This window comes from Cynocephalus volans, chromosome 12 (assembly GCF_027409185.1).
Source record: "Cynocephalus volans isolate mCynVol1 chromosome 12, mCynVol1.pri, whole genome shotgun sequence".
Classification (NCBI taxonomy): domain Eukaryota; kingdom Metazoa; phylum Chordata; class Mammalia; order Dermoptera; family Cynocephalidae; genus Cynocephalus; species Cynocephalus volans.
This window is the reverse complement of record NC_084471.1, coordinates 11,874,921-11,886,868: the sequence shown is the minus strand read 5'-3', so window position 1 is coordinate 11,886,868 and position 11,948 is coordinate 11,874,921. Positions and strand designations below refer to the sequence as shown.

The 11,948-nt window shown below is 37.5% G+C and overlaps 1 protein-coding gene across 2 annotated transcripts in view; it reads right to left on the bottom strand.

The window, feature by feature from the left end:
* Nucleotides 1-612: 612 nt before the first annotated feature.
* DMC1 (DNA meiotic recombinase 1) overlaps nt 613-11,948 on the bottom strand; it is a 34,411-nt gene continuing 23,075 nt past the window's right edge. For both annotated transcript variants that reach the window (XM_063075999.1, XM_063076000.1), the window contains 2 exons: nt 7,042-7,158; nt 613-682 (listed from right to left, as the gene is read on the bottom strand). In XM_063075999.1, coding sequence (XP_062932069.1) covers nt 613-682; nt 7,042-7,158 — 187 coding nt within the window. The remainder of the gene's footprint in view (nt 683-7,041; nt 7,159-11,948) is intronic.

The window sequence follows — 11,948 nt, the reverse complement described above, 5'->3', positions numbered from 1 at the left end:
AACTTGTCAAAAAGTCAAACAATTTAAAATTTGGCTTAATTTAATGTTTCTTTCCTGTTGCTATAAAGTTGAATACACAGTTTAATACTGTAAATAACAAGCTTTTTTGTATGTCCTATAAACATTCCTCCTTTAAACATCTCCCTCCTTTGGAACAGCATCCAGCTCTGTAAATCAGTGGTACTGTTCCCTAGAGAAATGTTCAAGGGGAACTCCATATGACAATGGGACATTTCTGAGCTCTTAGACTATTCTGTCTGTTTAGTGCTTCACTTTGAAAAGTGAAAGTAAGGGGAATCAGTTACCATTTCCCCAACTAGTTTTCTACAGTTGTGTGTATATATCTATTCAATAGTTATGTATATATCTATACGCATAATTCAGGAACTTTTTGAAGTACCCTCACATATTCCTGAATTGACATACAATGTATAGTTATCATAAGTCAGGGACTTTTAAGATAAATATAAGATTTAAATCTTTTTTGCTGACTTTCCTTAAATAACGTGAAAAAAAACCAAACTCTTATTTCTAGATCTGAAATTTGAAACCGCTTCTCCATTTCTTCAGCTCCTAATGAGCACTAAGAAGCAATTTGCATCAATTCACCACCTACTCCTTGGCATCCCCAATTCCTCCAGCAGTTATTGCGAAGGTGGCTTCATTTTCGGGCATCTCAGGGCTAACAGAATACAAGGGAACAGAAGTTTATAAAAAGCTCTATTTCTATAAATACTATATTCATGTCACAGGCATTATGCTCCCATCAGTCTGACTCTCCAGAGACATCTCAGAGTTGGTACAGCTAAATGTGGACTACAGAATTTACCTACAAGTGTTATTAATACTCACAAACATTTATTGAACAACTTCTATATGTAAGGTTCTGAATGTCAAGAAAAATTGTCCCAAACTTGGAAACAGGCAAAAGGGATAAGTGGGTGTTCTTTTAGTGTAGTGCCAGACACCATGCAGCAGACCCTTATGGGCTTATCTGATTGTACAGGGGTGTGCACCTTCCTACTGACTAGGCTAATATAGGGAAAAATTGTAAAGACTTTGAAATGAGCTAAAAGATTGCTGAGTACCTTCAATGGAAAAATAGTTTATCAGGGCTGGCCTGTGGCTCACTTGGGAGAGTGTGGTGCTGATAATACCAAGGCCACGGGTTCAGATCCCTATATAGGGATGGCCGGTTAGCTCACTTGGGAGAGCATGGTACTGACAACACCAAGTCAAAGGTTAAGATCCCCTTACTGGTCATCTTTTTTAAAAAAAGAAAGAAAGAAAGAAAAATAGATTATCTAGCACATCCTTCTAGGTTATTCAATTCTATAAGGGGTGTATGCCTTCCACTGTCCTTGATCTATTTTACAAGTCTGTAAGTTGTAGAAAAGTATGAGTAATGCAAATTTTTCTTGTCCACAGAAATGTAAATTGTGTGGGGTGGAATGCAATTGATTATTCCTATGAAGAATCTTTGATCAATTTATGATTCACTTCAGCATTCCTTATTTGACTGCTTATGTATGGTACTGTTATTTTTCTTTTGATCTGGTTATAAAATCTTATTAATGCCCTCATTAATTAATGAGTTAAATAAAATTTTTGACATTTTGTATTTGTACATGAGTCATAATTATATACTCTTAAATTTTTATCTTTTAATTTATTCTCCAACTCTGTAGGAGTAGAGGTTAATTTGTGGAAAACTGATAGCAATGCAGATGATTCTTGTCTGACGGCAATGCAAATGATTCCAGACTATAGCAATGGAAATGAATTTCATTTTGTAGAGAAGCTATTGATTTCCCTCCAGTAGAAAAGATAACTTCAAATGTTACAATTTATTGCCTGGTAGGATATTTACCAGTTTTGCATATAGCAAATTTATTTCAGCACTCCTTTGACTGATTGGCTACATAAATCTCTGTTCCTCAAATTACTCTTTAAATCAGTGGTTTCCTTATTAATTAAGGTGTTGAATAAAATGTTTGATATATGTTCATTTTATATGTATTTGCAAGAAAGTCAAGTTTTTAACTTTTTGAAAATCGTACGTTAGCATATACTAGATCCTATAGATGACACAAAATAAGACAAAGTCCTTACTCTCAAGAAGTCTAACATGTGAGCTATGACATACGACAAATACGCAAATACTAATACTATAATTCAGAGTCAACTTATGTTTCATAAAGTCACTATAAATGTTAGAGAACTTTAAAGAAAGGAGACATTATGCCTGGCTGGGTTGATTAGGAAAGGCTTCAGAGGTAATAGTTGAAGAAGCCTTTGAAGAGGCAGAAATGGAAGTATTCCAGGTAGAGGTGATAGCATGAACAAAACCAGGAGTAGGAAAGCGTGTTTTGTGTACAAGAAGGAGGGGAAGAATAAGAAGTTAGGTGTAGATATGTTGAATTTGAGGAACCTGTAGGACATTCACATACAGTCTACAAGCAGTTGGAAATGAATATCTAAAATGTGAGTAAAAGGTTAGATTAGAAATAGAAATTTGAAGATCACTGACCATCAAAGAACCTACTATTACTTTGAGCTAACCATTTTTATATACTGGTTATGGTGAATGCATGCTGCCATTTATTAAGTATTTACTAATTACTATGTGCCAGATTCCCTCATATTATCTCATTTAAACTTTTTGATAACCCTGTCAGGTATGTATTATTATCCACATTTTGCAGATGAGAAGACTGAGTTTTAGAGAGAACCTAAGATCACATAGCTGAAGATCACACTGCTAGCAAGTAAAGATGTCGGATTAGAGACCGAGGCATTTGACTCCACAGCTCATGTTCTTAACCATATTGCCTCTCATAGTTGGTTTTGTCTTTTTTTTTTTTTTTTTTTGGTGGCTGGCTGGTATGGGGAACCGAACCCTTGACCTTGGTGTTAGAAGGCTGTGCTCTAACCAGCTGAGCTAACCGGCCAGCCCTGGTTTTGTCTTTTGATTTTGTTTATTTGGTTGTTGTCTGATGGGTGATTAGGCAGTACACTTTGAGCACATTACGGGTAAGGTTATTTCCCTTAGGAAATAGCAGAGGGGTCTTCTCTAAGGATAGCAAATGGGTTATAGATAAGGTGGATCTTGCTGGATTAAAACTGGAGTTGAATAAGAAGGCCTAAGTGGCTTGTAACCTTTTGGCTTTGGTGGAAACTATTCAACTACTTACAAATGGCAGGAAGTAAAATGAAAGCTCTCTCTGGAGAGAGGCAAGAAGTTGTAAAAGAGAGAAGCCAAGCAAGGTTAACTTTAAAGTTGAACCAAGGTTTTTGTTTGTTTGTTTTTAATGTTTTGGTTCTGAAAACATAACCAGAAGCAATTACTTCATAAACTTGACCATTTGCATGCCTTTTCATTTTCTGGTAATTAAAATTTGTTCCTCCTTTGAATTCAGTAGCATCTTTGTTTTTATTTTTTTATTATTTTTTAAAAAGATGACTGGTAAGGGGCTCTTAACCCTTGGCTTGGTGTTGTCAGCACCACGCTCAGCCAGTGAGCGAACCAGCCATCCCTATATAGGATCCGAACCTGTGGCCTTGGTATTATCAGCACCACACTCTCCCGAGCAAGCCACGGGCTGGCCCTAGCATCTTTCTTTTTAATATACATTGATCTCAGATATGCTAAGTGGATTAAAATAGATGTTTTTCTTTTTAATTTTTTTTTATTAAGTCGCCTAAAAGTTTGAAAGAGAGAAAAATGTACATTTGAGTGCCAGGAGAGATGGAGCAGTAACTATAACTATAGTTAGTAACTATACTGTAGTTAGTAACTATAGTGACATTCAAGGAAAAGGCTGGTTTCTGTTTTGTAGTCACTCCTGCACAGCTGGAAATTCTTCTGAGAATTCCTTTCTGCTCAACTATTGTAGAATTCTGTGTTTTCTTTTTAACAAGAAATGTATGTCTTTTAAATCTGTTTAAAGGTAGTAGTTGAAGCCATGAGAGTAGCTACAGTAGACTAGCTATGACTACTCTAAATAGATCATTCTCAATAAACTCAGAAATAGAGTAACATTTATTAAAGTGTAGGCTTTAGATTCAGACAGCATAGATTCTGTTTTTTTTTTTTTTCGTGACCGGCGCTCAGCCAGGGAGTGCACCGGTCATTCCTATATAGGATCTGAACCCGCGGCGGGAGCATCGCTGCGCTGCTAGCGCAGCACGCTACCGAGTGCGCCACGGGCTCAGCCCTGGACAGCATAGATTCTAATCCTGGATTGATCCTTTATTGGTTGTGTGATGTGGGAGAAGTCCATTCATTTACTCATTAGGAAAATATATACGGAGTTCCTGCTATATCTGTTGTAGACACTTGAAATCTTTTTATTTATTTATTTGTTTATTTATTTGGTGGCTGGCCAGTACAGGGATCTAAACCCTTGACCTTTGTGTTATAACATTTGTTCTAACCAGCTGAGGTAACCAGCCAGTATGGCACTTAAAATCTGTAAGTGAAAAAATAGACAAAAATTCTTGTCCTTGTGGAATTTGTACTTGAGAGGGGAGAGACAGACAATAAATATATTATGTGATATGTGAGAAAATAATAAATGCTATGGGAAAATTAAAAATAGAGGTGGGTAAGGGATATTTGAAGTGTGGAAACTGGGAGGAGGCTAGTTGCAATTTTAAATAGGGAGGTCAAGACAGGCATTGTCAAAGACTTGAAGTGAGGGAGATAACCAGACAGAGGGCTATGTGGGGGAAGTTTATTCCAGACAGAGGGAACAACAAGAGCCAAGGCCCTAGGGTAGAAGCCTGCCTGGTATGTTGATCAAACATCAAGGAGTCAGCCCATTGAGGTTGAAGCACAGTAAGCAAAGGTGAGAACAGGAGGAACAGGAATAGGGCCATTCATGGAATGCTGTGTAAACCACTGTCAGGACTTGGGCTTTTATTCTTTTTTTTTTTTTTTTTTTGTCGTTTTTTCGTGACCGGCACTCAGCCAGTGAGTGCACTGGTCAGTCCTATATAGGATCCGAACCCGCAGCGGGAGCGTTGCCACACTCCCAGCGCAGCACTCTACCAAGTGCGCCACGGGCTCGGCCCTGGGCTTTTATTCTGACTTAAGATGGGGAGCCACTGGAGGGTTTTAAGCAGAAAACAGAAATGATCTGACAGTTTTATAAAAGATCACTCTGGCTTCTGTGTTTAAAATAGACTGTAGAGGGGCAATGTTTGCCTAACTGCATGGGGCCTTGTGTGTAAAATGGGGAATAATAAATTTACCTCTTAGGGTTAGTATTATAAATAATATATATATATATGTATGCAAATATATATGTATTATTTATATATATATAAAGCAGTTGGAGCAAGGTCTAGCACATAACAGCCACTCAATAAGTGTTAGCTATCAGTATTAGTATCATCATGTTCTCTACCAAAAAGTTTTCTCTAAAGTGAAGCATTCTTTTAAAAAAATCTCTAGGGACCATAAAAAAATGAGTACATGCTGCATGACAACTAAATTTTGATATTTTAAGCTCTGATCCAGTTTTGCTTTTTTTATTCAAATTTATGGACATTTGACATAACTAACCTTTATGATAACTTACTGATAACTTACTTTCATTATTCTTTATCTGCAGAGCCCTACCTGTCTCTTAGGACTGTAAAAATTGCAGTTGTTTATTGCAAATTTGGAGGGCTTGATGAAATATACAAATGATTGAATATATAGATGGAGTTCATTTATTAATTCAACAAATAGTTATTGAGTGCCTACTACATGCCGACTACCATGTTAGGTGCTGTGGACATTAGTGAACCAGACTTAGTCCCTGATGTGAGGGAGATGTATGAGGGTACTTCCAGAAGCTTGTGGAAAAATAGAATTGAAAGATAATAGGAATTTTTCCATGAACTTTTGGAAGTACTGTCGTACATGTAAACAGTCAATTACAATTCAGAGTGAAAAGTGTTAGGGAAAGTCCTAAGCACAGCAATTTGTCCAAGATATAGACCAAGAAACTTTAGTAACAAGGATATAACTATCTAATTCAACAAAGAACTTTGGAGCAAATTTCTAGAGATTACTAAAGCTCCATAAAACATATCATTTGCTTATTAGAGTCTTCTACAGGGTCGTGATAAAAAGCAAAAGGGTATGAATAAGCACCATCTTAGATAGATGGGGGAACTGATTATTTAATATTTATTCAATGACAATACATAATAAGTACAGTACTGTGACTCAGACTAAGAGCTCGTCTGATTTTTGAGGTAATACTTTTCTATCCGTAAGGTCAAGAGTTACTACAAATCTTTGCCTTGTTGCTTGGGGCTGGTTAATCAGTTGGTCACAAATTTTGCCCATTAGTTATGTCCCAGGCACTTGGAATACAGTGGTGAGCAAGCAAATAGTGTCCCTTTCTTCAGGGTTATTGTTAGAGGGGATGACATATGTTATACAAAACATCACCAGTGGAACGAATGTAAGTTCCATGAGGGCAGGGACTTGTCTTTTTGTTTTGTTCACTGCTTTGTCCCAAGAACCTAGAACAGCTGACATGTATGGTAGTAGGTTTCTCTGTAAAGATTTATTAAACTTATAATTCTTAATTAAATAAGTACTGTGAAAGAATATATTGTATATATAAAGAATATATTGTATATACATTTAGCGTATTCTGTAAGGGTAGAGGAAAGGTTCCCTGAGTTAGTGATGTTTAAACTGAAACCTGAAAAGTGAATGGAGTTAAACTGGCAAAAAGAAAGAAGAATATGTTCCCATACTGTGTACTTCCCCTGCACTCCCCACGCTTTAATTGGAATTGATGACTACATTTTCTAGCTTTACTGTATGTTTTGAAAGGTTAGGGACCAAGTCCATTTGTCAACAGAATCCCTGAATCCCTAGTACCTTAGCACATAGTATTTCCCAATCAATTACGTAATTTTTGAGAAGGAAATTCAAATATGTAGCATCTGCCAGTGGTAGAATCACAGCCTTGTAAGAAAGGTAATTCTGTTTAATACCATATGCACAAGAATCTGATGAAAAATATTTACCTGTCATAAATCTTGGCAATTCTCAGTTCTCCTCTTCCCTTTCTCAAGCTTATTCTTGTTGTTGAAGCATGTGCCAGAATATGTCCCCCGATGGGTTTTTTGGGGTCTGCCTGAAACCTGCATTAATAAACACCTTTTCAGGTTTTATCATATGGACTATGTACAGCAATATCTGCATTTACAAGGCAACCTTCCTGTGGAGGATGGCAGGGGATAAAGTAGGCATGTACTCTTAACAAGCAGAGGCTTGTTCATAAACTGTGGAGTAGGGTGGGGTTTGGAGCTGTGACATATAATGGAGTGGCTCTGATGTTCCAGGTCACACTGTACCTTAAGTGTGGTTCTTTAAGTCTTAAAAGAATTCTATGTTCTGTATAGATGGATTGCTTGAGGCCCTGATGATATTCTCAACTGGGCTGTGACCTCTGAACCCACAAACACTGTATTTATGCTCTAATGCACTTTTCATGTTCTGCCTTATTACTATTATTTACTCACTTATTATATTTTTCCTCAATCCTTCTCCTATTCCTTATCACTAAACTCCATCAGGGCAGACTACATTGTATTTAGCTCTGTAGCAACCAGCTACACAGTGGGTGCTCAAGAATGTTTTTTGGGCTTAAGATATGGAAGCTACAAAAATTCCAAGGAGAATATTGGACTGCAGAAAGATTGGTGCTTTCACAGAAGTTAGGTAAAAATAAAATTGAGACCAGTTGGAGATTTCTATCAAGAGGAAATAAGAAAGGATAGTCAGGGTTAGCTAAATGGGCAGAGAGAAGTCTTAACAGCTATGTTACTGCATTCACAGGTGGTCCTTCAGTACTACTCAGTAATTCTCCTATATGAACATGGGCATGGTTGGCTTCACCTCCCCTTTTACAAATCTTCAGTAATCTCCTTAAGCCTCCTTTTCCATTCTTGTCCTCTCACCTTGTATGATGTTGCCTACGACTTCATAGAGAAAACAAGGGCTGTCAGGAAGAAGCTCCCTTCACTTCCTCTGCTTTCTATACACCATCTACATACTTATCTACAGTTGTACTCATTTTTCCTCCTTACGTCTCAAACTTCTTTTGTTTTTTCTTATTTCAGCAAGTCCTCTTGTACCTCAATGCCTTTGTATATAAATGCCTTTGCACAAATGAAAGCCCCTTTCCCACTGTGTTTGCTCATTCAGCTCCTACTCATCCTACAAGTACCTTCCCTTCTTGGAACCCTTCCCTAATCCCTTGAAACAGAGCAGAGCGAGCCCCCTCTGTGCTCCCCTACCACTGTATGTATTCCTCTATTAAAGCACACTACATTGTAATTTTAAATTCATGGGTTTCACTCCCTACTATAATCTGAGTTCTTTGTAACTCCAGTGCCTAGAAAAGTGCCTATAATATAGAAGGTGATCCACAGATATTGTGAAATAAATACAGAGAAGACAATTTGGGTCTCCCTAGTCTAGGTCCTTCTGAACATAGATTTGTGACATATCTCCAAAGAAGCTGTAATTCAAGGAACTTCTGAATGGTGTTCTGACAGAAAGGCAAATATGAAAGGAGACAGATTCCCCCACTGAATTCCCCCTCTTCCTGCCATTATAGATAACCAAAGAGGAGTGGGAAGCTGGAGCTTCTAGATGTAGAGCCATGAATTTTTTCCTTAGCACACTACTGTTTGTTGTTACCACTGTAATACCCAATGCATGAAAGAGAATAGGCATGTTATTGAGTACTCTAGGTGAAAAACCTAAATGTTAAGAATGTCATCTCCAGGGCTGGCTGGTTAGCTGACTTGTGAGAGCATGGTGCTGGTAACACCAAGGTCAACAGGTTTGGATCTCTGTACTGACCAGCCACCGAAAAAAAAGGGAAAAATTATGTGGATAAAAACGTCCTCAAAAATGACTCATAAACTAAGAGGTTATACTTAATCAAAATAGACTGTGACATAGCATAAGAACCTTAGCTCTGAGAGAATATCAAGCTAATTCAAATTTTGTTTGCCCCATCAAGGTATTCAGGATTCTGGGCAGAATTTAGTGTAGAATTTATGGCCCTTAACCGTTTTTGTAGGTCACCAACACTTAGATAGTTTAATAAGATATAGAGCCCCCTCTCAGAAAAATGCACTTATATACATTTACAAAAAATTTCATGTAAGTTTAGGAGATTCATGAACACCCCCCAACCCTGTATATATAGGTATTAATAATAATAATAATAATAATAATAATAACCAAGATTTACTGAGTCCTTACTATGTGGCAGACATTCTTCTAAGTAATCTAATTTCCCTTTGCTTGGGTTCCATATTTAGTAAATAATTACAGATTCAGACTTGGATTTTGATAAAGTCTACGTACAGGGAGAGAATGTACTGGTCACATAAACCTCAGATGTAGTTACGTTTTTCATTATGAATAAGCTGGCCATGTGGTTTTTCACTGAGTCTCATGAGCTTAATTAATGTGAGTCTGCCCCTGAGAGATGGATTGGTTCTCAGTAGGCTGACCAAATCAAATCTCTGCCTGCAAGGCTGAGGGCCCTGGACTATGGTCAGTTCACCAGAGTAATGGATACATCCCTGCAAAGCCTCTAAGGTGACAGCATGCAGATACAGCCCTCATGCACTGTGTGGTATCTGAGCTTTGGAGTTAGACCTGGCTCAAATTCTGGCTTGACAGCTATGTGAACCTCAGGAAAATCTAACCATTCTAAGCTTCTGTTTCTTTATTTTAATTGGGGGACAATAACTGTGCCTAATTGGTAGGAAGGTTGTGAGAATAAAATGAAATAATTCAAGCAAGGCATTAGGCCAGTAACTACACTTATTATTTATCTGCTTTCCTAATCCTGACTCAAACACTTATTAGCTATGTTACCTTGGGCTAGTTACTTACCTTTATGAGTCTCGGTTTCTTTCAGGTAAAATGGGAATTAAAAATCCTTACCTCTTAAGGCCGATATGAAGATTCAAGATACATTTAATATAACTCATTGGGAGTCTACTACTTGCCAGGAACTATACCTGGTCATTAATATACATTAGCTCTATCCTTACAGCAATCATCTTGGTATGTAAGAGATCCTCGATAAATGGTAAACATTACTACTTAGTTAAATGATTCAGTTAAAACAGTCACTCTTACCGTGAAATGTAGACGAAGAAACTTTTCTTAAAGTCTCTGAACTTCCTGACTATGCTAGCGGTTATAAACAAGTCTTGAAGTACAAGAAGGTGTAATCGCATTCCACATTCTTGTAGAGGGCTTTAATTTACTTCTATTTCTAACCAAGTTAAAACAGCTTCAGAAAACCACCCACATCCCTCCTTTAGCCTGTTCTCTTATTTCCCCTTCATTTACGTTTTCTTCTCCTCTTTTTTTCCTCCTTTTCTCAGGAGGTTGAGGAGAACAGTAAGGAGGAAGATGAAATGGGGGTGGATATTAGGAATAAAGAGGGACTAAGAAAGATCATTTTTCCCCTTCTGGTTGAACAGGATATGTCATATTATATTGTGGAGGGTAAGACCCAGAACAACCTGATCTGCCAATGTCAAATTAGGATGCTGGGGTCATGAAGAATAAAGTTATGGTATGGGATAAAAAGGTAGCATGGTGAGACTAAAAGAGCATCAACTTTGAAGTCAAAGATACCTGGATTCAAGTCCTGCCTCCCCCATTTTTTAATTGTATGATCAGACAAGCACTAAGTACTAAGCCTTTGTTTCCACCTTTATAAATTAAGGCGCAGCCTTGTAACACCAAGGTCAAGAGTTCAGTTCCCCATACTGGCCAGCCACCAAAAAAATAAAAATAAAAAAACAAATTAAGAATAATCATAATACCTACCTCAAATACTGGTTGGAGTATGAACCCTGAGGGGCATGGGCAAGGGCAAGCTTGAGGGACAATAGTGTTCCTGGCACTTTTGACTTGTAAGGGGCAAGCTTACAGATGGAATTTTTGAAAAGGGGCCCATTGAGGAGAGAAAGGCTGAGTGAACCTGCCTGAGAATGCAGAGGAGGCTTTGAGATTAGGGGAAGATGGGGAGAGAAGAGTACTACCAAAAGGAAAAAAATTTTGAGAAAGAGATGAGAGGGTTTTTTAAAAAGCGTATTTTAAATAAGTTTTGTTAAGAAACCCTCTCCTCCTGTCTGCTCCCAAAATATGCAAAAACAAAAACAACAACAAAAAAAACCCCTACACTTTTTTTCAACGTTTTGAAGATGGAGTTCTGGCTTTTTTGTGGGGGTGGGGTGGGGAAGGATGCAACAGCATATTGAGATTGACTTCATAGAACAAACTGGGAGACCCAAGGAGGCTGAATTACATTGGAGTCGCATGAGAATTACATACGATGATGCATGAAAGCACCTGGCACGTGATAAGTAATCAATAAATATAAGTTCTCAATTTTGAGGGGGAGAAAATGAAGTTAAAATAGTTTAAATGACTTGCGTAAGGTTACCACACTAGTGACCCTGGTTTAATGTTTATTTCTCTAGCAATATTACCTCTTAATTTATGCTAATAATGTTGAATCTGTAGGTGACATCCTTAGAGAATAAACTGACTGTACATTTATAAGACAGCAAATGTTCTAAGATAACTTTTTGTTTTAAGAAAACAAATACAGTACACAAATGAAGTAGGGGGCAACATCATGGTCTTGTTATTATCTTATTATTAACCCTGATTTAGAGCTTTACCGGCTGATACTCTGACTTTTTATTTCCAGGCCTTCATCAACTGGGTCATTTCAGTTCTAAAATCTGTATCTGTATCTGCCTTGTCTAGGAGCAACTGCTCTGCTGTATCATACAGCAGCTCCTCGCCTCTATAATTTTGTTCCTTTTTAATACGTTGTGCCATCAAGTATAATGCATGGGATATAAGCCTCAATTATTGT